Genomic DNA, 22,648 nt, shown 5'->3' with positions numbered 1-22,648 from the left:
TACCATCTGTTTAACAGACAGCATTTAGAAATGACACCTCGGTTATTTTCACTAATTCTCCCTCACTTCCACAGATACTTGCAGAGAACTGCTTCTCTAAAAAGACCAGAGCAAAAGTGTTGTCTTTTTTCTCCATTTATAGCTTATACTTTTTATAGAGAACCAGAATCTTACAGATAGCTTCCTTAAAAGTTTAGTCTACAATGATTTTTTAACAACATTCATATATTTCTTTACTCAAGGTTTGCTACTTTGAGAACTTCACCCTAAAAGTTTATTAACAAAGCAATTTAAGAAAGGGGGGTTTTTTGCATACAAGAACTCACGTTCACATTGGTCACAGGCAGACAAGAAGTCATCTAATTTAACCAAAGCACAACAAACAGAACTAATCAAAAGTTGGTAACGCGTATATTTTATTCGTCAGGAATTTGAGTTCCTTTGGGTTTGTGGACAAATGTGCCAAAGCTACTATATAAAAAGCAGGAATATTATATTTTATGAAAAGCCAAGAGCTAATCCAGATTTGGCCTCCTGTGTTACACCAGCCAACACTCAAAGATTTCAGAAAACACTAACAAATGTTGAATTTGGTAGTATTTTAACTAAGCCACTCCTGACATCGAGACAGTTAACCTCAGTATAAAAACCTAAGACTTTTACATCTATTTGTGGAGTTTAGTGCCGAATCTTAAGACTTCAAATAAAGTTTGAAAACCAGACTCTTGTAGTAACAAATCTAGGTGCACTTTTACCTTCACCAATTAACACTATAAAGCTTAAAACACTCAAAAAAATTTAAAAGCCTATCAAACATTAAACTGCACGTGTAATTTGCTCCCTGAAATGAGCAACAGATACACTAGATATGACAGATGTTAATCACACTGGATAATTAATACACTTAGCTGGAGGACCCCAAACAATCATTTTTTTATTATTCAGAGCAAGAGGAAACAGAGTTGGCTTGGTTTGGGGGGGGTGGGGTGGTGTTTGATTTTCTTTTTTTTTTTTTTTTTTTAATCAAACTGACTGCACTGACTCTCTTGCACTTGTAGGGTAACATAATATTACACATTGGAGGGCACATTCTCAGGCAAGATAAATGGCTGCCATGCCAGGAACTTTAAAATTCCAAAGATCCCAGCTGGAGTGAAAGGGATGCACATGTTTGATACTTTCAGTACCAGAGAAAATAACCCCCTTGTATGCAGTCAGTTAAAAATAAAGCTATTAATTTCCTTCTGTTTAAGCACTTGGATTTTGTCAGCCATATGGTAGGTGACTACCTTGCCATCACTTAGCAACATCAGGTTTTGACATGCAACTGGAGCTACCATGCCTCCCAGTCTCCCAGCCATGTGGAGAGGATTTCCACAGCCAGCGCTGCAGATGCGACAACTGCCACTGAGCCAACAATGAAGTGATGCAAAGATGCTGTTGTGTCTAAGCTACAGCTAGATTTTGCAAGTATCACTGATTCGGGTGAAATTTCCCATTAAAATGGTAAATATTTGGAAGACCAAGACCATTTCCAGATTTAGATGAAAGATTATTCAGATCACAGTTTTGCCATGACAATGGTGTGGATTATTTTTGCTTAATTTGTTCCCTTTAGATTTCTTGCAGTCTCTCGATAGAATAATAAGTAGCTTCTACGCATATTTACATCAGAATTTCAGCAGGAAATCTGAAATAATTTCAAACATGTCCAAGACTTCAGAATGATGGCCACAGCTTTGACCATGCTACTATGGAACGGGGCATGTGCAACTCAGAACAGTAGCAAGTACATCATGGGGGCAGAACATGATGCAGATTCTTCCCTTGGAACAGTTTGCTTTTCCCTAAATAAATCACTAACAAGCACAACTGAAAGGAAATGATTAATTTTACACTTCCAACCTCCAAAGACTCAGAGGGGACCGAGCAGTTCTCAGAAATTTACCTCATTTAATATCTTTGCAGCAGTGTCTTTTCCTGCATGCTATTTTCAAGAAGGGAATTCTTACAATAGAGATCCATTATAGCTAGAATAAGGAGCCTTAAACAGGTATGGATTTTCAGCTGTTACATAATTATAGCACAACAGTTGCAATGATCACCAGTTCATCTAGAGGCCTGAGTTCCTGTAATCAGTCAACCCATTCAAGTCCCTTCTGTGCTTTGCACCATGTCTCATAATTAGGAAAACAACCTAGGAAGGGGCTTCAGGGAGGAAGGATGTATAAGAACAGGCTGAAGAGCTTTGCCAAATGCATAACTTCTCCATCTCAGGAAGCACTAAGCCCACACATCAACCCCCTCGCAGGAAGGCTGGAATCCACATGGTGTCTGTGCAGACTGACACTTCTGTGACCACACTCCCATCCCTGCAGAGCCCAGCCCTCCTGGGCTTGCTGCTCCGGGCCACTCCTTGCTGCTTGCAAACCAGTGTTCATGAGCACTGCTTCTTTGGTGTTGCTTTCCACTGTAATTAATGTAATCATTAAAGGCACTAGAGCTTTTCTGGTTTTCACTTCATGGTCCAACTCTAGTTTGGTGCCATTTTTCACTCCAATCACTCGCTGGCTTTAGGGCATGTCAGCAGTGTGCAGTGGAGTTGTCTATGCAGGTCCTCACTTACAGAGACAGAGCTAGCTCCAGAAGTGGAGATGGCACAGCTGTGTCAGCATGAAGCTGTGCCTAAGCTAAATCAGGCTTGCTGCAAGTCCCCTGCCATGCTGCACTAAGCACAACCTTCTTGATTTCAGACAACACATCTCCTCTCAGTGTTTTATTATACTGCTGAGCAGGTGGATGCACCAGGCCAGATTATTGCAGCATTAAACCCTACATGTGGTGTAAGCCTGTCCTGCAGATTCTCCAAGTTTATACCCATGTAGGAGATAAGAATCACATCTTAAAGACCCTTCTTATCCTTTTGGTAACTGTTAGCACTGTGTCTTTGGGATTGGAGATGGGAGAAAAACCACTGTAAATCCAAATGCTCAATAGTATTTCAACTTCTATACCCTAAATTGTCACTTAAGCATCTCTCTCTAATGTCTGCACACAGCTAAAACTTGCTTTCTGGCAATCAAAAACAAGTTTCCACAGTCCTTCGAGCAGCTATTTCTGAAATAGCACAAATTCCCAACAATGCACAACACAAGCTTTCACTCTTAAGCACCTTAGAAATGACATGGGAATAAAGGAGACTCAAGACAGGACTGTGTGTTCAAACCATTAGGAACTGGAACAAACCCTGCCACGCTGCATTGCAGCAGAGGGGCAGTTTGCAGTAGTTAGAGAAAGAAAATCTAATCATTCCTTCCAACCCCTAACTAGCTCTTTTCTTGTCTCCCAATTCTCTGTTGCTTTCCACTTAGTCAGCTATGCCTTTACAAAGGGACCAGAGAACAAGTTTAAAAGACTTCCAGCTGAAGAAGTTTGTATTTTACAGCAGCACTGAGCAAACAGAAGTGTTTACACCTGATGGTAGTGGAGACAACTCCAGAGAGGGTTGATTCTGTCCACCTGTACTGTCCCCCGAGTTGTCAAGACATTACGTGACTACACACCTCAAATCACACTTAGCCTCATTTAACCTCTGCAGGTCACCATTGTCACAGCTGAAGTTGGTAACAACAGAAGTAAGTTAGAGTGCCTCTTTAGAAACTGCACTCACATACACAGGAACATGGTTAGGTCTGATTTTCTTCACAGTTTTGGTAGTTCTACAACCCTGCAAGGGCTGAGAGAGGATAAGAGAAGTGTAAAGGTTAAGGTCCATCATTCCACTCTTAGGCAAGAGAGACTTGGAAAATGGATTTCTTAATTAGCCCTCCTTGGCTGTAAATTTCCAGTATTGTTATTCCGTGCAATCAATTAATGCACCAGCCTGCTATATTACAGTCAGAATACTTCTTTAAAAAAGAAGCAAGTAAATCGACTTCCTCTTTTTTCCCCACCTCTTGTTTGCTCTTACACACAACTCCATTATTTCAAATTCTGTTACGACAGTACTCTGCAAGAACAATCCTTTCAGTTAATGCAAAAGTGTTTATAAAGGTGATATCTGATTTCACCAAGAGCAAGCCAGCGTGCAAACTGTAGGAAAAGTGGTATAGCCTTACAGAAATGTGTACAGCATGAGGCTAAAACGCACAGTAAGGAAGCAATTTAGCATTTGGTGGTCATTCCAATGGGAATTCATTTTTTAGCCTTTCAATAATGTAGGACAGTTTTAGAGTTCTTTTTAAAAAAAAACCCCAAAACACATTTGATGGCAGTTATTTCTCTTTCTTCCCTCAAAAAGAAATGAGACCTGCAGTCCTCGGTAAAGGGCTTTCCATGGACTTCTCAAAGCTGACTCATGCCAGTCTACCACAATTTGGCTCTCGGAGCAATTGCTTCCTGTCAGAGCTGGGAAGGGCTCAGTGCCCGCTGGCAGTCAGCCGAGTGGGATGCAGTTTCCATGGCACTCAAACACCCAGTAACTTCAGAACCGCCACAGCGTTATCACTGATGTTGGGACCAAAGGAAAGGAAGCAGCAGATGGATCTTTGAATAAGCACACAAAAAAGCAAAAACAGCATTAGGGTGAATACCCTGCCTAGTAAACATCCTATGCACAGATCCCCGGTGTGTTCTATTTTATTGCTCTGGCTACAACAAAAGCAGACAGTGGAACCTGATAGACATCAGTAGCATATGTGTACACAGGTATCTACACACACTGCTCTCTCTCCATGACTTTACCTTCTAGCACTGGTACAGATGTTGGTATCAGTTTGTCAGAGTGACTAGCCAGCCAGAATCTGGCTGAGAAAATACCACTATTGAGCTTTCTTTAAGCAATACACAAAGTTTAGTCACTTGAGTCTTACACCATGTGAAGTTATTTCAGTTAATAAAGCACAGCAGCTCATAACGTAGTGCATTTATCTGCTCCACTTACATCTCCTCCCCTCAAGTTTTGAACATTCTTGCCACCTCTTGTTTCAGTTTTTAACACAACTTAGTCACAAAGTAGTGAGTATCTGATATACAGTTAGCAAAGAAATGGATGTGAAGCAAAATGAAAAAAAGTAGAGAACTTTTCAAACAAGATGAAAGTGCAGAACAGAAGCACAGGATGCCACGTGTGAGCTAGGTAAAACACTTGGGACCAGCAGCTCCATTTGGAAGGAGGAACATCTTAGCAACACAGCAAAGCCTGGACTGTGCCAGAAACAGAGGATACACTAGGATGCCTAGGATACAGTTGGGGCTGCAGCTGCCCTGACTATAAAATGCAAGGTGCTAAACTGCTATTGAAAGATCTATCTATCCCCAAACAGGATTTATGTGTTTCCCACTTTGCCACTCATGAATTTTAGCTGGGCAGCCAGTACAGCTCACCAGAAATCTAAGTGAGATCAGTGTCTCCTGGTAAATGTTACGTTGTTCTGCAAATGTGAGAACCTAACCAGCAAGCCATAGGCCTCCCAGCTCTCCACACTGCAGGAGCATGCTGTGGTTTTGCCCAGTTTCTGATGCTTCTCACCAGTGTTTCCTTCTGTCGGCACCATACATGTCCACAGAGTCCAACACTGCTGCCCTCCAACAGAACTACACACAGCAGGCAGGTGTATCTCTGAGCACACTTGGTTACACTGCAGCTTCAGCACAATTAACTGCAATAACCAGATAAGAGGTCATTTTGGGGACCTGGTTATTAAAAAAAAAAAAACAAAACAAAAAAAACAGAACCCACAGATGATTTTATGTTGTGGACAGGGTATAATGTCCCTGATTACATCCATGATTAGCTTTTGGTTAAGTGTGCAATTAAAATTTACAATCAAGTATGATGGAGTTCTAATTTTACCTCCTTTAAAAGAAAAAAAAAACAAAACAAAACAAAAAAAAACAACCACCCAACCAACAAACCGAACTTAGTTACCAGTGTTACTTCTTTTAATGCCTTCCCTATGAGGCGAGCTGCACAGTAACATCCTGTCATCCAGGCAACAACTGATACCATTTTCCCTGTGCTAGAAGGATCAACACTCATTTGCCTCTCTAACGAATCAAAAGGTGCTTCAGGGATACTCATATGACCTTCCCTCCACATGACTGAAAATAGCCTTGCCAACAGAAACACTGAAAATCAGTGCCCAACATCTGGGAGCTTAGTTCACACTGTTTAATGAATAAAGGTGACCTTAACTGGCTAGGCAACATTAATTAAACTACTGAGTACCCACTGCTAAACTCCTGGGTACTCCAGTTGTGCTACAGGGTACAATTTCTCACATCTGAAATCCAGTTTTTGTGGTCTCAGGTTCCTGTTTTTATCTCTAAAATCATCCATTCAGCTCACTCTTAAGCGTTGCATAAACATGACACTGCAGTAGACAGCACAATGCATGAAAGTTATAAATGTGAATAAGCTCAATAAATAGTTATATTTTCTCAGTTGACCAAAAACTTATGACACAGTTTAAGTACGTGCTCACTTGAGACAAATACCGTGAGAACTATCAGTTCCTCCCACTGTATTATCTCGTAACTGATCACAATGTAACCAAGCATATTTAAACATAGAATATACACAGTCATTATGTAGAAGACAACATTGTGAAATAAAATCACAGTAAGGGTGATTCTGATAAGACAAGGACAACAAGGAAATACTTCGAGGCACATGAGTCTAAGACCTTATGTAAAATGATTACAAAACATCTATTCTAAATTTCTGCTGTAAAAAAGCATTAAATGCAAAATGTCAGGAGGCCAGAAACCCATTTGTCCTTTCAAAGCTTAATCGTCTTACTATATCAACTGAGGAATTTCCCTTGAAATCTACCACATATAGCTTTTCTCCTACTGGACAACCAGTTAACTGGACAACCAGTTAACATTGGCCCATTTTCTCTAGAAAACGTCCAAACCTTTGAACTATCAGCAGCTCTTTATCAACTAACACAAATACACTGAACCCTGCACCTGGATACAGCCTGGTACTTCTGAATGCAATATTGTAGCTTTTTTCATTTCACAGAAATGCACAAACCAAAGGAAAACAGTAGTAACTCTGCAAATATGTAGTACAAAGAGAGATACTACACCTTGCAGTGCGAGTAAATCCAGTACTGTAAGCAGGAATAACTCCAGCAGTTACACAGAGTTTAGACTGAAGTTGAATTTGGCCTTCACTGTAACGTAGACTTATAATGAGATTGAAATGGGATTGGGGTGATTAACTACAAACAGAAATAAACCTTCCATGTCAACTGTTTAACTGCAAACACGGGAATGCCCTGCTTAGCAAGCTTAGGCTGTTAAATAAATTCAGTAGTGAGTGGAGTAACTAACCACCCAGGGTTTTATGTTTGAGTTTTTATTTCTCTCCCTCATACCACCCTTGCAACTCTAACCTTAAAGACCACTCAGAGCAGCATGAGCACCAAGTTCGTCCCAAAGCAGGAGTATTATTACTTGAGATATAACCAAGACTTTGGAACTGAATTACGGACACTGTTACTGTATCTCTTTTCCAGTCAAATATTCTGCATTGCGTTTTAACGTCAGTAGTGCTTTATGTCTGTTCACCTCTGATGATTTTCATTCCTGGGACCCAGTAAGTCCTCATTGCTGCAAATAAGATGTAAATCTTGTCTCTCTTACAAGGATCAACCTGTTCTTTTCACTATTATGACGTTGTACATTTTAGTTCTTTGTCTAAACAGCAAATCAGAGGATTTCACAACAGCTGTGAATCTACTGAGCTGAATCAGGCCCATTAGGCCTTTAGAGACATCCACCACTACTGCATCTATCTATTAAATTATAGAACCCTTATTATCTCTTTTCTTAGAAATAAGTTTTGTGCAAGCATTCAAGTTTAAAGTCAGTGCTTATAAGGAACCTAGCAAAAACGTGATAGGAATGGGATGCCAGGGGAATAGATGATTCTCGCATCTGAAATCCATGATTAGCTTTTGGTTAAGTGTGCAATTAAAATTTACAATCAAGTATGATGGAGTTCTAAATTTACCTCTTTAAAAAAAAAGCAAAAAACAAAAAACAAAAAACAACACAAAACCAAAAACTAACCAACAAACCGAACTTAAGTTACCAGTGTTACTTCTTTTAATGCCTTTCCTATGAGGCGAGCTGCACAGTAACATCCTGTCATCCAGGCAACAACTGATACAAAAAAATGTTAAACACACTGCATATTTGCCTTCTGGATGGGTACACAGCTTGGGTTTTATTTTGGTTTACACTTGTTTTGTTTTGTAATGGTAACTGCCACTCAGCATAATTAGCAGTTCTCATATTTCAGTTTGTAAAGATACTTGCCACAAAACCAGAGTGATGTTGCTTTGCATGCTCTTCCCAGCTGTGCCTGAAAGCTGTGACACGTGTTTCAGACATCCACTACAGCTAATCTCAGACCCCTACAGGTTTCAGCAGTTAAACCAAGGAAATATTTTTGTTACTGGGAAAGAAAAAGCTGTACTTATCCTAGCAGTTTAAATCTGATAAGCAGCACCTTAAAAGAAAAATCATACTGCAGTCTAAATATGCTGTCTCCATCTGAACATCACATCCTTTTGCCTTTTAACCTGAAGTTAAATTTAACCTCTATTTGACTTTAAAAAGGGGGTTTGAAAGTAGTTTTGACTGTAAGATCAGCTGCCAAAACCTGTATTTAGTTATACTTATTATTAATCATATATATGTTCATGTGTTATGTGTAGTATGTCCAACAAAAATGAGACTCCATTGTGTAGGGTGCTGTACAAAAGTATAACGGAACTGTAATGAAATTCCTCACACAAAACACATATTGAGTGGTGTGCAAGTGTTTTGAGCTAAACAGTGATTTTCCATCAACAAATTTGTGTTACTACCCCAAATGCTCATGGAATTAACCTAGACTGGGCCAGCCTGAAGGACCAGAGTTTGCCCCTCAGCTTTTAATCTCAATGCTAAATTGCTCAAGAGTTCTGCTGCTATTATTACTTACCACCATTATTACTTATCACCAATAGAAACACAAATAAACAGAAGAAGGGAAAAAACAAAAAGACGTCTCACACTGCTCTCACCTAAAACCCAAATCACTTTTATTCATTCACCATGCTTCCATCTGGATCTGGACAAAGTAGCCTTCTCTAGCTGCTAGGCAACCTGAACACAGCAGTGAGTATAAACTGTATGCATTTCCTGAGAATATAATAATGTTACCTTTGAGATTTATTTATAATAAAAACCATACCTAGCTGAAAATATAATAGCTTTCCTTCAGTAATCACTAATTAGCAACTCTGGGAATAAAAAACTGTTGGTCAAGAAAGAAATAACCCACATGTACACCCCAAATGCAGGGAGATATTATAGATTGGCTCCTAACAAATATAAGGGAGATACTTTCATATAAGGTATTATTACTGATAGCAGTGACATTAAAAAATTCTAATCCATGAATTACATTTCTGTAGATATTAGAATATCTACATAATATAGGAATAGATTTAATTAAGTAATGTTTTAAATTAGAAATGTTCAAATTACCAAACCTCATCCAACTACAAAATGAACTTTCTCAATAAAGGTAATTTATTCTATTTACACAGAGCCACCATTCCTAAACAAGACAGAAAAGACTTGAAATTAAAACACAGTCAACTGATCTTGGAGTTCTTTAAAGAAAACCAAACCAAACCAAGAAACCTACAAAACATTATTTCACATGACCCCTCTCCAGACCATTTTAAATTTTGTTCTCTAACAGCAGAGCTATCATTCAACCGTAAAAAAAAACATTAATATCTTTGCTATGTCCCATTCCTCTCAAACTCAAGAGATACTCCTTTCACATCTTTCAAAACAGAGCATTTCCCAGACTGCTAGGTCACTAGCACAACTGATAGGACTCTCTATTAAAATAGAGTGTGACTGAGGGGTTAATGTCAACAAACCAAAAGGCCCACTAATGACATCAAAACAAAACAGAGCAGAACTCTTTTTTGATCATTACATTTGACAGCTTGTCAAATCTTGATTCACAAAATACTAACTTCCTCTAACTCAGCACAAACACAAAAGCTAGATCTCTAGTTTAAAAATGATCATCAATTCCTACTGGAGATATTAACCACAAGACAGGCCAGAAAGACATTTACTGATACAGCAAAACACTGTTAGCCTTTATGTGCAGCTGCTTGGCACTTGTGAATTTTTCTTAGTTTTAAAAAAAACCCAATGAGCATTTTGTAGCTGGAGTCTTACGCCCGAATACTGTGCTCTTCTGTTCAACACAGGCAAAGTCAATGTAGAAAGTCCCACTGATCGCTGATCTCTCTGGATAACAGCACAGCAGTAGGAACTTTGCCCCACCTTAAGATTTGCAGGACACAAAAGGTTATTTGTGCACAGACCTTGAGCACCTCCAGTCTGCCACTGCTGCATACACTTAAGAGCTCCACAAGCACCCATGAAATGAAAGAGACCTGGCTCCGCAGAACAGAGAACATTAGAGGTTCCTAGAAGTGCTCCTCTCTGGATTTTATAAAGACATTTGAAGTAATTAATTTAAATGCTTCTACCTTCTCCTTCTTCACTTATTAGTTTCACATTAAACGTGATTCAGGTAAGACTTAACATCGAGCTTAGGGGGAGCATAATTAAAAAAAAAAAAAGTCAACCTAGCTAGAAAGTTGTAAGTAAAAGCAAAGAATTCAATGGAGCCACAGGGTCCCACACTCACAGAAACTCAACAGGGGCTGTAAACCATTTTAAAAAATAATTGGAAGACAGGTTGGTAAGAAAACTCTTCCTTCCTACACACAAGAAACACAGTTTTGGTATGCTAATGACCTCCACTACTACTAAATGTACTCTGTACATCGAAATAACAAGTTTAATCTCAGGACAGGCAGGAGGCAAACAAGTTCAAATACTGTGGTTTTTTATAGAGGTACACACTTAATGTTTTTGTTAAGGTCCTTAAATCATGACTCACAGCAGGGAAGCATGCAAGGAGCACAGAAAGAGAGAAGAAAAGAGCACAAGTCACTCTAGAAACTGTCAAACACTTACATAAACCTTTTATTGAAAATAAATTTTAAATCAACAGTGTTGTTGGTAACTCCAACATTACAGGTCCTATAGATAGCACCCTCCGAGGAATCCACCTGACATCTCTTTTCATAAGAAGTTTAAGGTTATTGAAACCTTTTTCCCTCCAAAGCCTGCAAACATTTAATTAAAACTATTGCTCAATTCATTTTAATCCCAGTATCTTTGCAAAAAACCCAAATATTTCATGGTGCTTTCTGTCCTGCTTTTACACAACTTATTAGTGAATTTCATGTTCCAAGATTAAGAAAGACAAAACAGATTGTCTTTAGTTACTTATGGGAATTGTCTTTAGTTACTTATGGGGCTTGAAGTCCAAACATTCCTATTACCTAAACCCTAAATTAAATCAAACAGTTTCATGCCAGGTTATCTACATTAGTTTTAATGCCATAGGTTTGCAACATGAAGAGGACATTTTATTAAATAATTTGTTGTACATTGTACCCAGCAACGCAGAAATAAAATTAATCATATTGTTGCAGTTAAAAAAAAAAAATAAAAATTCCTCATTTCAGATTCTATTTTATTGTGACTCTTCAAGACCATCACAATAAATAAAAACATGTGATTACTATTAAATGCTATAATACATTAAAAACATTTAAAAGCAATAATCAAAGATTAACTATAAATCAAGTGTATATAGATCAATTAGACTATGCTTGTATAATAGCTGGGGCAGGGTCTGGGTAGCAAAGTTACAGTTTCAACTCATCTTCAAGCCTGAATTTTAACTTGTGGGAGAAACAACTAAGTAGACAGCTACTTTGAGTCAGTGAACTAACTCCTTTGAAATTGTTTAAGAGAATCTAAGTCTCATAACTTCTATTTGAGATCTTTTATGCAAGCCAGACAAACTGTGCAAACTGGCCTTTCAGCTAGAGCCCCATGGTACTTTAAGCAATCTGAGCCTAGGCTTTTTAAACACACCAAGTAATTCACTGGGACGCAGAGGGTTTAAGCACCATCAGAATAAATTGCACTTGCACTGTAGGATTTAAGTCATTTGCCAGCAAGTAGAATAAAACAAAGCACTTGCTTTCCATAAAAAGGAATATCATGAGCTACTGACACAATTACTTGCACCTCAAGAACTCGTTTTTTGAAAAAAAAAAAAAAAAAAAAGAAAAAAAAAAAAAAGTTAGGATGCTGTAATTCAAAAACACTGAAAATGTCCCATGACCGGGTGTTTGAGCGGAGGGACCCTCCATCTTACCTGCACAAGTTCTCTCCCCATTTGATTTACCAAGAAGTTGTGTCAGCAGAGATGGTTTGAAGCATACCTCTGTCTTCACCTGAAGAATCCTGGATGGATGAAGTGAACTGGCTTGGCACTGCTGAGTGGGCACAGAAGTTGTAGGAAGATACAAGTATCTTACATGGAGGACATAAGCTGCTAGTAGAATCTATGCCTAGGGTCCACTCATTAAGTGCTCACTGAATTTCTTCACCTACTAGTGCTCACTCAAAAAGAGGTGGTTACTAAAGGGCTCCAGACCTGCTTGGGGTTTGCTGCAGTTTAATAGTTCACTGACGGCTAAGAACATAGAGCAGCTGCTTAAGACCATAACAGGAGTCCCACTAGTTGAGTGAGACAGTAGTACAAAGAGAACTTAACTCAGCTATACTGCAGGGGTACAAATGATATAGCCACACAAAACTTATGAACAATCAAATTCTGTATTAATTCAAAAATCTACTTCCAAACAAGCTATTTTTTACCATCATATCTTTGATGGGTTTAATATAAAGCATTTGTAAAAACACTGGCACTTACCCAAATCTGCAGTTTCACCCGCTTGTCATTTCTATAAACTGTTTTCACTTTGAAGTCAATTCCTACTGTGCTAACGAAGGCTGGTGTGAAAGTGTCATCGGCATATCTGAAGAGGAAGGATGTTTTGCCCACGCTGCTGTTGCCAATGATCAGGAGTTTGAACATGTAATCAAAATTTTGATCTGAAGTATCTTTCTGCCTGTATCTGGCATCTGTTACTGAAGCCATCTAAGAAAATGACAAATATTGAAAAAGAACAGATTTAAAAGCAGTTCATCATTTGTTTTCCTCAACTGTGTACCATATGTTTAGTTTATCTCTCTTCATTCTAATATCATAACCACTACATTTGCTTAATAAAGAGGATCACACCTTGAAATCTTCTTTTAAATTCTGGCTTTACATTTCTATTATCCACTTGTACTGGTAAGAGTACCAAACCCAATAAATACACCTGTTGCACCACTTTGTGTTGAAAATAATAACAGATGGCTACTGCAGATTGTTCAAATAACTAGTGGGGAAACAGCATTCTTTACTCCCCTGGCAGGGTGGCACTTCTGTTGCTCAAATAAACTGGAGTGCTGCAACCAAGAACTAAAATCTTTGACAGTGCATCCAACTATGCAATTCATGAAGCAGCCTCCAAGGCAGATAAACCTAAATAATTCCTTTTATGACTACTAGGGAAAATGTGCATTTCCAGCGCATGCACCACCACCATTTCATCCTTAGAGAAAAGTTCGGTCTTCAACATTTACAGAAGAAAAAAAAAAAAGCCATGGGAGAAGATGAAACACCAGGAATTTCAGCTGAAAACTGAATCCATCCAACACCTATCTACTCTCAAGACTGCAATTAAAATAAACAGCACTTGCATAAAACATGAGGGCTCAGTGGGGCTGCAGGTAGCATTTGGAATCATCCCTTTTGATATGGGGGAAGTAAGAGTTGGGGATGTTGGTGGGATGGGGAGGGGAAAAGATGCAGCCTCAGAGATCCCTCCTTCTCCTGTGACCCTGAACTGGATTCAGTAACCAAAAAACAACTGCAGAGTCTGAAATATCAAGATGGGTGGAGCTCACCGAGCTGCTTTAACATATGCAGCTCAGACATTCCATGGGAGAAGGCAAGTCCCTTTTCATCTGTTTGTACAGAGCAGAAGACAACTACATAGACCAAATTACTACAGAGAGGAAAAAAAGGAAAATTTACCTTTTAACAGATATACCACACTTTTCATCTGTAATGCCATTTCAAAATCTACCCCACATCAAAGAAGCAAAGCTCTTGGCTCCTTATAACCAGTCAGGGGGTTGTGCAAATTGGGGCAACGACAGCATAGGTCTGATCAGCAGTTTACTCATCCACCAAACTAGGACACCTGCTACTGTGTGCAGTGTCAGAAAGCCCTGAGTGGAGACCAAAGTCTCTTCTCTTGGCATCCAAAGAAATAAGTTAATTTTCCCCTCAATTCAGATTCATTGACATCTTTGGGAACAAAACTCCCACCAACATCTACCATGTGCCCAAACACTTTCCTTCTTAGCAAGTCTCACCTGTGCACAGGACTTCACTCACCCACTGAAACAAAACAAAACACACAGCTCAAAACTCACTGAAGTTAAACAGCTATAAACCAAAACGCTGTCCAAAGGCAATTTAAATTGGGATGACAACAGTTTAACTTAAATCCCCAACAGAAGGGAAACAAACCAAAACCAACCCAGTTTAAATTTCAGTAAAATATGCATGATGGTTTATCTCTGACAAAACACGTGCAACTTTTTAACACAGAAAAGAGCTGGTGCAGCAGACATTTCATTCACAGACTGCATTAACAAGGACAGTTTCTGAAGAACTTATCCATAGCTCAATAGTCAACAGCTGCACTCAATGCAGTAAAATCTTCCCACAAGTAATTCTCTGTAGGATACAACACAATTGTGATACAGACTCTTCTGAAATTCAGCTGCTATTCAGTAACACTACAGTCCTTTGCAAGCACTCCAGAAAACCCAAGTACAAATTTCCTTCCCATCAGTGTATCAGAAAAGAGCTCTTCTACTCATGCCTTGTGATTCTTAACAGGAATTTCTCAAATGGAAAATTCAACATCCAACTGACTTACACACACACACACACACTCAGGCCAAGGCACACACCACCTCAGTTTGAATGTTAGAATCTCAGCTGCAAAAAAATATGAATCCAGATGATTAGTTGATTTGTACCATCACCAAGCTGGAAGACAGTAAGAAGTTGTCTATTTGAGTCATTTATCTTCCTCGTACACATACATAACTTCCACAAATGCCCCTGAGAACTCATGTGCACTTACTAAAGAAGAAAAAAAGAACTAAAAATCTCTACCTCTCCATTCCACTCACAAAGGCTTGAAAAGTCAGATGCCCTCATCACTTGAAGCCTGGTCATGTAAAGAATTGGAGGCAGACCTTTAACAAAGAAATATTCCACTGATCATACAGGAATCAATATTTTCTTTCTATCCCTGCCTTCACAGAATCCGTCCACACACTCCAAACTGATCTTTCGAATGAAACACTGCTGCTTCTATTAACCCCCCTAGATTGCTATAATCAAAAGTGTACCTGGCTACAAATGTGACTTTCAGATCTCAGTTAAAAAGCAATTACAGAATGCGGCCAGCTAGAGCAGCTTTGTTAGAAGCACAATGCAGAAAATAAGATCAAATGATACTTGTACAGAACGCGGGGCTGTTGTCATAGAAGCACAACACTCACTGGCCTGTGCGTGCCACTGTGCTACACTGAAGATGCTGCAGGCCAGCTCCTTGAATCATTAGAGGCAGCATTGAAGCACAAAAAATTTCAAAGAAAATTCCATCCCCTTGCTTAAATTTGACTTTTTCCTTCCCCCTCCTCTGGTCAATAGAGTGAAACCAAAAGGACTTCAGTGCTAATTACTGATTACTCCCCAGATTGTAGATCATTACTGAAGCTGTACTCCACCAGTGTTTGGGCTGAAAGTGTTCACAGGGCTGCCCCTGAATTTGCACTTGAATCCTGAAGCCAGGAACTAGCAGACCTTTCTCCCAATTCTCCTCCCCTCCCTTCCTCTTCCCCACTTGTTGTCCCATCCCTGCTCCAAGCGCTCCCTAGTTATGTCAGTCCTGAAGACCACGCAGAGAGCTGGTTCAGAGAACAGAGAGATCCTAGTTAAAAATAAATCCTCCTACAACTTCTGTTTTGCAGGGCTGTTTTTAAAGTTGTTTCAGTTCCCGATCCAGCACTGCTGAGGGAGCTAAGCAGAGGGGCCCAAGTGGTGGGAAGCGATGGCAGTTGCTATGCTACTGAGAGAAAGGTCCACAAAATCACATCTCCTGCACGCCCTCCACACCTGGTGGAGATTCAGCCTCAGCAGGAGGGAAAAGGTGACAATACATCCATGTCGGGCAGCTCTTGCCTGCCCAACTTGTCAGAACATCTCATGCAGCCATTGCTCCCAGAGGATTTTATTCTCACCTTGGTGGACGGATGTTTAGCTGGCAGTGTAACCCCCTGATCGCTGGGCACGCAGCTACATGTGCTCTTTGCTTGGGGTGACTCTAGCATCTCTGCTGTTTTACCAGGACACGCAGACTAACTAGGGTTTTGTTACAGAAGACCAATTCAAATGAGACCAGCACACAGAGTACAAAAGAGAAGCTTGTGACTTTCCATTTTGACTGCCTTGGAATAATCCTCAAGAAAATATCTATACAGGAAAGATTTAGCCACATTACAGAAAACCCATTGCACAGAAGAAAAAGCTGCCAATCAGACTGTCCTTAGGAACACTTCAGTATGAAACCTTGCATCTTTCAGTTCTTTACCTAGGTAGTCCACTTCTTTGTAGCTAAGAGCATACTAATACTGACAACCTGTTTTCCCCATATGCTTTAGCAATGGGAACAAGGTCTCAAACACGTCCACTTCCAACTAGTTTTGTGAGAATAGGCAGTTATGTAGCTATGAGATGCCTTATAATTTCCCTATTGAGGAAAAAGCCTGCAGCGTGAGCTCGTCTTTTATTAGACAAAGAAACCACATAGGAGGAGGATGCTACAAATGCTCTAAAGCAATAAAATCTTAATCAGAGCTTATTAGCCACCAAAGAATATGTTCCTCAGTCAAGGTGGTTCTCCTGCCTTTATTTTCTGATTTGCTCTAATGAAGTTTCAAAAAACCAAACCTATCACCCTAAGACACCTCCATGGGAAACCAGCCTTTGCTGCTTTCAGTACTCACTGAAATGTGTCATATAGATGCTTCACGCAGCTGTGCTTTTTAATTTGTGAGCAACATCACAGTGAAGAATCAAACCGGTTTGTAGTGCAGCACAAACCATCAGTGTTACCGCTCTTACAAATCACTAAAAGTGGCCACTGCTGCCCCTGTTCTGCAGTATTTACAGTCTACAGACAACTTCTGTGAAAAGCAGCACACGAACCATCTAAAGGTGATGGTGCTGGCTAGAAATCAACTGGTATATCTTACCATCCATTTATTTGCAGAAGAAAACAAAAGCTGACTTCAGGTGTTGCCAGCCCTTACAGTTTTGGCTACAAACTAATGGAGGGCTGCTCTTCCCTATCCTCTCACAGACAAGAAGAAATCTGATCATTACCCTTGGAAGTTTAGGCGTCTGTATTTAGCATGGGTTTGTTCACAGACATGGCCGCTTCCACATCCCATTCTCTTTCCCAACATTGCGAGGAAGAAGCCTGAATTTAGAAAAGAGTCTCCTTGTCTGGTGTCAGTCACCTTGGTTAACCATGAAACACAGTCACACTGATGGAACTTATACTTCCAACTACACGCTAAGACATAACTGCAATTTCAACTTGTTATGAACCTGTGTATTACGTATATTACAAGTTCTGTGCATTTCTAACAGTAAAAAGATCTTTCAATATTTGTCACTGCTTTATTTTTAAAGCCAAAATGGAAATGTTTTACATGTTACGTATGTTTTCTGTTATATAGGACCAGTGGCAATTTAAAAGTGACTGTCTAACTGTTTCAGCAGCAGCAGCTAGCACACACATGTTTCTTTTATTAGGCAGGTGAGAAGATGGGGGTGAAACTGCACCCCTGTATTTCTACAAGTCAAGGATCTTATGACAGTATCCTACTCCAGGCAGGGTCCAGCCTCATTTTGTGTGTGTTCAGCAACTGAGCCTCTGCTGTTTCTCCTGATACACTATTTTACTGCCTTACAGAGCTATCAGTGTTAAACGATTCCTTTATTTCAGAGTCCAAACTTCCTTTTTCTTACTTCCATCTTACTGTTCCTGAGTCCCAGTGCTCAAGATCAGCCAACAGAGAAAAACTGAGAAAGAAGCTAACAACTATTGGTCTAGAAGGAATAAGTGGTAACAGCAGCCAACAAGAGAAGGGGCACAGTCACAAACACAGCTGTACCTGTTAGGCTCCTTGCTACCCATAGGCACTGAGGAGTGTGGGAGGGAAAAAAGAGATTATTAAATACTCATTTAGTAAAAGCAGAAATAATGAGGCTAACTAAAAGTAGAAGATTCAAAAAAAAAAAAACAACAAAACAAACGTACATAGTGCTAAAGTCAAATAGATCACACATATGCAAAGGCTCTTATAGAAACATAAGACGGGAGCCTTGTAGACAGCTCCGAAGATGCTAAAAGACCATGAAAACTATACAAGAAGTTACGTGGTAGGGAATAAACAAAAAAGTAACTAAACAAAAACATTTCTTCATCTCTAATACTTGCAGCTTAGCAATAATCCATAAGACACATTACTGACATGCAGTGTAATGTCGAGATTTAATACCTTGTTGTTTGGGTTTTTTTTCCAAAAACCTCTTTAAAAGTGCATCTACATTAAAAATATTCTAGTTCATAATTTTATGCCAATTTTCTATTATAAAACCCCACTCTGTTATGTGCTCTGTCATCTGAAAAAAAATATGTGGGTTTGTTTTAATTTTTCTTTCTCAGGAATTAAATTAAATCCTGAATCAGATTTTTATCAAGCAATGAAATTTTTTTTACAGCAAATGTATGCTGTCTTAAGAATAAAGCCCATAAATGAAACAAGGCCATGACCTTAAGGAATCATACAAATGCTGTACTATGAGAGATTTATGAGAAGCAGAAAACAAAGTATGAGCAGTTAACATAATAAATATTAACATAAATATAATAAATTGTAATAAATATTGCAAGCAAATGATCATTACCAATTTAGATCTATAACCCACAAGACAGATGGAGGCTTTGCTGTGAGTATATTAATCAAGAGAGTGGTCGCACTGTTGAACCTGCAATGCAGAAGCAAAAGGATTACAATGTTTATGATAAAGATGGATAATGAGAGTATTATGGAAGAAATTAATGGATAGGTAAGTTAGACCATGACCACGCTGCTGTGTGAAGGTCTGAGCTTCCTTCACTGAAGACAAAGAGGAAAGCCCTGTAGCATCCAAAGAGAACAAAAGCAGTGCTAGAGTTAGTGACAGGTATTAATATAACAGCAGATATTTGGAGCCATCCATTTAAAATTTATTAAAGGGAGGTTATCTAGATTAATCTAAAGTAAAAGTTCTCGATAAATCCTACAAGTGGATGCAAAACCTCAGCTAGGAATCATTATACCTGTTGTGCAGAAAGGCAGTAAGGTAAATGGAACCAAGGAGCAGCTGAAATACATCTGTATACATTGGTGTTCTGCACAAAGCCTGGGTCAAAGTCTACTGTGCTGCAAAGGCAAACTGAGATAGGACGTGGAAATGTCTGTGACTTACAGCACATCTATACAAAAATAACTGCCTTAAAGTAATAGTTATTCCAGATTTCGAGCATAAAAACATAACAGAATTTAGTCCTCTTTTTTATGACTAATATAATCTAAAGGCCAACTTTGTCCCTGGTGCATTTCTACTCCAGTAAACAAGGGTAAACCACCATTTGTCATCTTGACTTACATTATCTTGCCTTGTGGAGACTGCCAAAACACGTGGACAAATTCAGACCTTTTGTAAACAAGCTGCAGCTACCTATTCCAGGACAGAATTTGGATCAAACAAGGACAAATCCTTTCTCACGATTCACACAATGGACAATCACCTCATCTGGCAACAAGACAGCACCTTGCTCTTGCCCATTTTTCAGCATCGGTTATGTTTCCTCCTGTTCTCACATCCCTCCCCTCCGCAGCTGTTGCTCCCCATGACAGCCTCTGGCTCACGCTTCAGTACTGTCCAGAACTTGATTTTGAGGTGTCATTCAAATAACTTAATTGATAGATCTACAACAATAATAATTCAACAGTGCAAACAGAAAGAAAATTAATTCTATGTTTATTACTTTAAAAATGTAAGCCCCTCATCTTGACAGCAAAAACTAAAATTGATTTATTAATGAGTCCAGAAGTCTTTGCAAGAAGATGCTTGTGGTGGAGTTGGTCCAGAATTCACATGCTTCAAATGAGTTCAATACATGCATGACCACTGAAGGATAAAAACCTCTAAACAATGTAGGCAGTTATTTATTATTGCCCATTCAGATTTGGGAACACAGGCCTTAAAAAGTCTTCAAAGAATTTGCTGAGTGTGGAATGAAAGTCGAAAACCTGAGGATATCATCCCTTTTCCATCAACTCCCTAACTTTACAACTAGATTTTGTTAGTCAGCAGGCTGGGACTGTTGTTAGAAAGATTTCCCCAAGCCAAATGTCTCTCCGTGTCTGGAGCCATGCCTCTCCCATTTCCTGCATGATGTTCAACATCCTTTTAGTCCATTTTAGACCCACAACAAAACTTGCAGGAAGGAGGAATTAGTCACTCATTCTACAACAACAACAAATGTAAAGAAATAAAAGTTCCCACATTTTTTACTCTCTTCTATGAGTGTTTTCATTGCACCTCTTTTATCATCACATAGTTCCATGCCTGCTGGCAAACATGCTACTCCAGGAGATACAGAGAAAAATATTTAACAGTACAAAGATTTCCCCTTATAAAGGGTAGCCACTAACTGAACCCAGCTGAGCTCTCTCCCAGAGGATGCACGGAACAAGACTTTTACATCCTCCTTATGCCCTAAAGAGCGGATGAAGAGATTTCCGCAGTTCCCTGAATATTCCACCAAGTTTGGGAACCCCAGGAGCCAGACCGTTTCTAGACCTACGGAACAGCCAGCTGAATCTGACCCTGAAACCAGTGCTGAACCCAGAGAACAGTGCGAGCTGAAGAGGTTGATTGCTATTACAAAACTTACCATCATTAAAGCTTGCTTCCTGTTACAAACATTGCAGCAATGACTGAGATAACAGACTTCAGTCTGCTTCTCATCTGCTCTCCTGCCTTGCAGTTCTGCCACGGTTTCTCTGAGAATGAACTGGCTATAGTGAAATACTTCTGAGTATCTCACTGTTGAATACACTGAAGCAGCAGTGATATTAAAACACCCAGAGAAACACAAGACAACTCTGTAACAACTCTGCTACAAGAAAGAGAGGTGTAGCTCCCTGCTGATCCTTCCCCAGCTGGATGGCAGGGCACAGCTACGTTCTGTGCTGGGATACAGCCCTCCATGGAGAAAGCCATGACCATGCCCTCCCACGGTGGTGGAAGATAAGGTGAGTTCAGGTACATGATGGAATTCCTACTATCTGGAGCTGGAATCACACCATGTGGAGATTCAGGCAGACACCCCTCCACCAGTGCACAGGAGACAGTTACAGATTTTTCTGCATCACCAGGTCTAAACCCTTTAATTTATTGGTAAAAGCAAGCTGCTGTCTTGACCAAATCAGGTGACTGGAAGTTGGTATTGTCTTCTAGTAACCACCTGTAAACCAGAACCACATGGAGACAGGGCCAGCTCAGGATGCCTCTGCAGCACAGAAGTAGTTTAATTTGCCACGTTTTGTCCTCCTCCTCCAAGCAGAAAATCTGTGATGAACAAATTATTTTGTTTCTCTGTGCTGATATTCTCCATGCTGCAAAGTAAACCACCTGCTAACCGGGATTAGGACAAGCACCCTCACAATTCCCGCTTTTTAATTGGCTAGTACTTCCAAAGAGAAGTCTTATTGCTTACCTCAAAGATCAAATACCACCATGCTGCAGTAAGCTAAGCACACAGTTCCAATTTTAGCTCACTAAATATTGCAGAACTTTAAGCACAAGATACATTTTAACAGCAAGAAGCATACCTGAAATTACCAGTTCAGGACATTCCTCAATGTTAGTCTCTCAATGAGAACTGCCTCAGAAAAAAAAAAAAAAATACTTCCTTGGGCTGAACTAGAAACAGAGAACAGACGTGGACTTACTGGGGAGGGTTAAGTGGGTGTGAGTGCCTTTCCCTGGCAGTACGACCAGCCAGGTGATGCAAGACCCTGAAACACAACGCTGTGATCTGCCCATTTTGATCTGGGGCTGCATCAGATCATATGAAAATGAAAATAGGGAAAAACTATCTGAAACCATGCAAGTCAACTGACGTGACTATGACATGACAGTGACAACTAGTATGCTAATGAATACTATATGTATTGCTTTGCTACACCTAGATGTAGCAAGAACTACTGCTATTAAAACCTAAAGCTACTAAGTCTTCTGATTTTGTTACCTGAAAATGTACTGAACCTGCAAAGAGGGCAGCACAGTTTTGTCAAAATTGCAAAGGAAGCTTGATTTAAAGACTGGATTATTTTCCTCTCTTCTTACTTACATTACAAA

The 22,648-nt window shown here is 39.6% G+C and overlaps 1 protein-coding gene across 1 annotated transcript in view; it reads right to left on the bottom strand.

The window, feature by feature from the left end:
• RAB3B (RAB3B, member RAS oncogene family) overlaps positions 1-22,137 on the bottom strand; it is a 56,849-nt gene extending 34,712 nt beyond the window's left edge. Inside the window, exons 1-2 of the mRNA XM_026854357.1 lie at positions 22,120-22,137; positions 12,899-13,126 (exon numbers count right to left, since the gene is read on the bottom strand). Of these exons, the coding sequence (XP_026710158.1) occupies positions 12,899-13,126 (228 nt within the window). The 5' untranslated portion in view covers positions 22,120-22,137. The remainder of the gene's footprint in view (positions 1-12,898; positions 13,127-22,119) is intronic.
• Positions 22,138-22,648: the final 511 nt, after the last annotated feature.

Source organism: Athene cunicularia (genome assembly GCF_003259725.1).
Source record: "Athene cunicularia isolate RWA chromosome 8 unlocalized genomic scaffold, athCun1 chr8_part1, whole genome shotgun sequence".
In the NCBI taxonomy this organism is placed as follows: Eukaryota; Metazoa; Chordata; class Aves; order Strigiformes; family Strigidae; genus Athene; species Athene cunicularia.
This window is presented reverse-complemented; position numbering and strand designations above follow the sequence as displayed.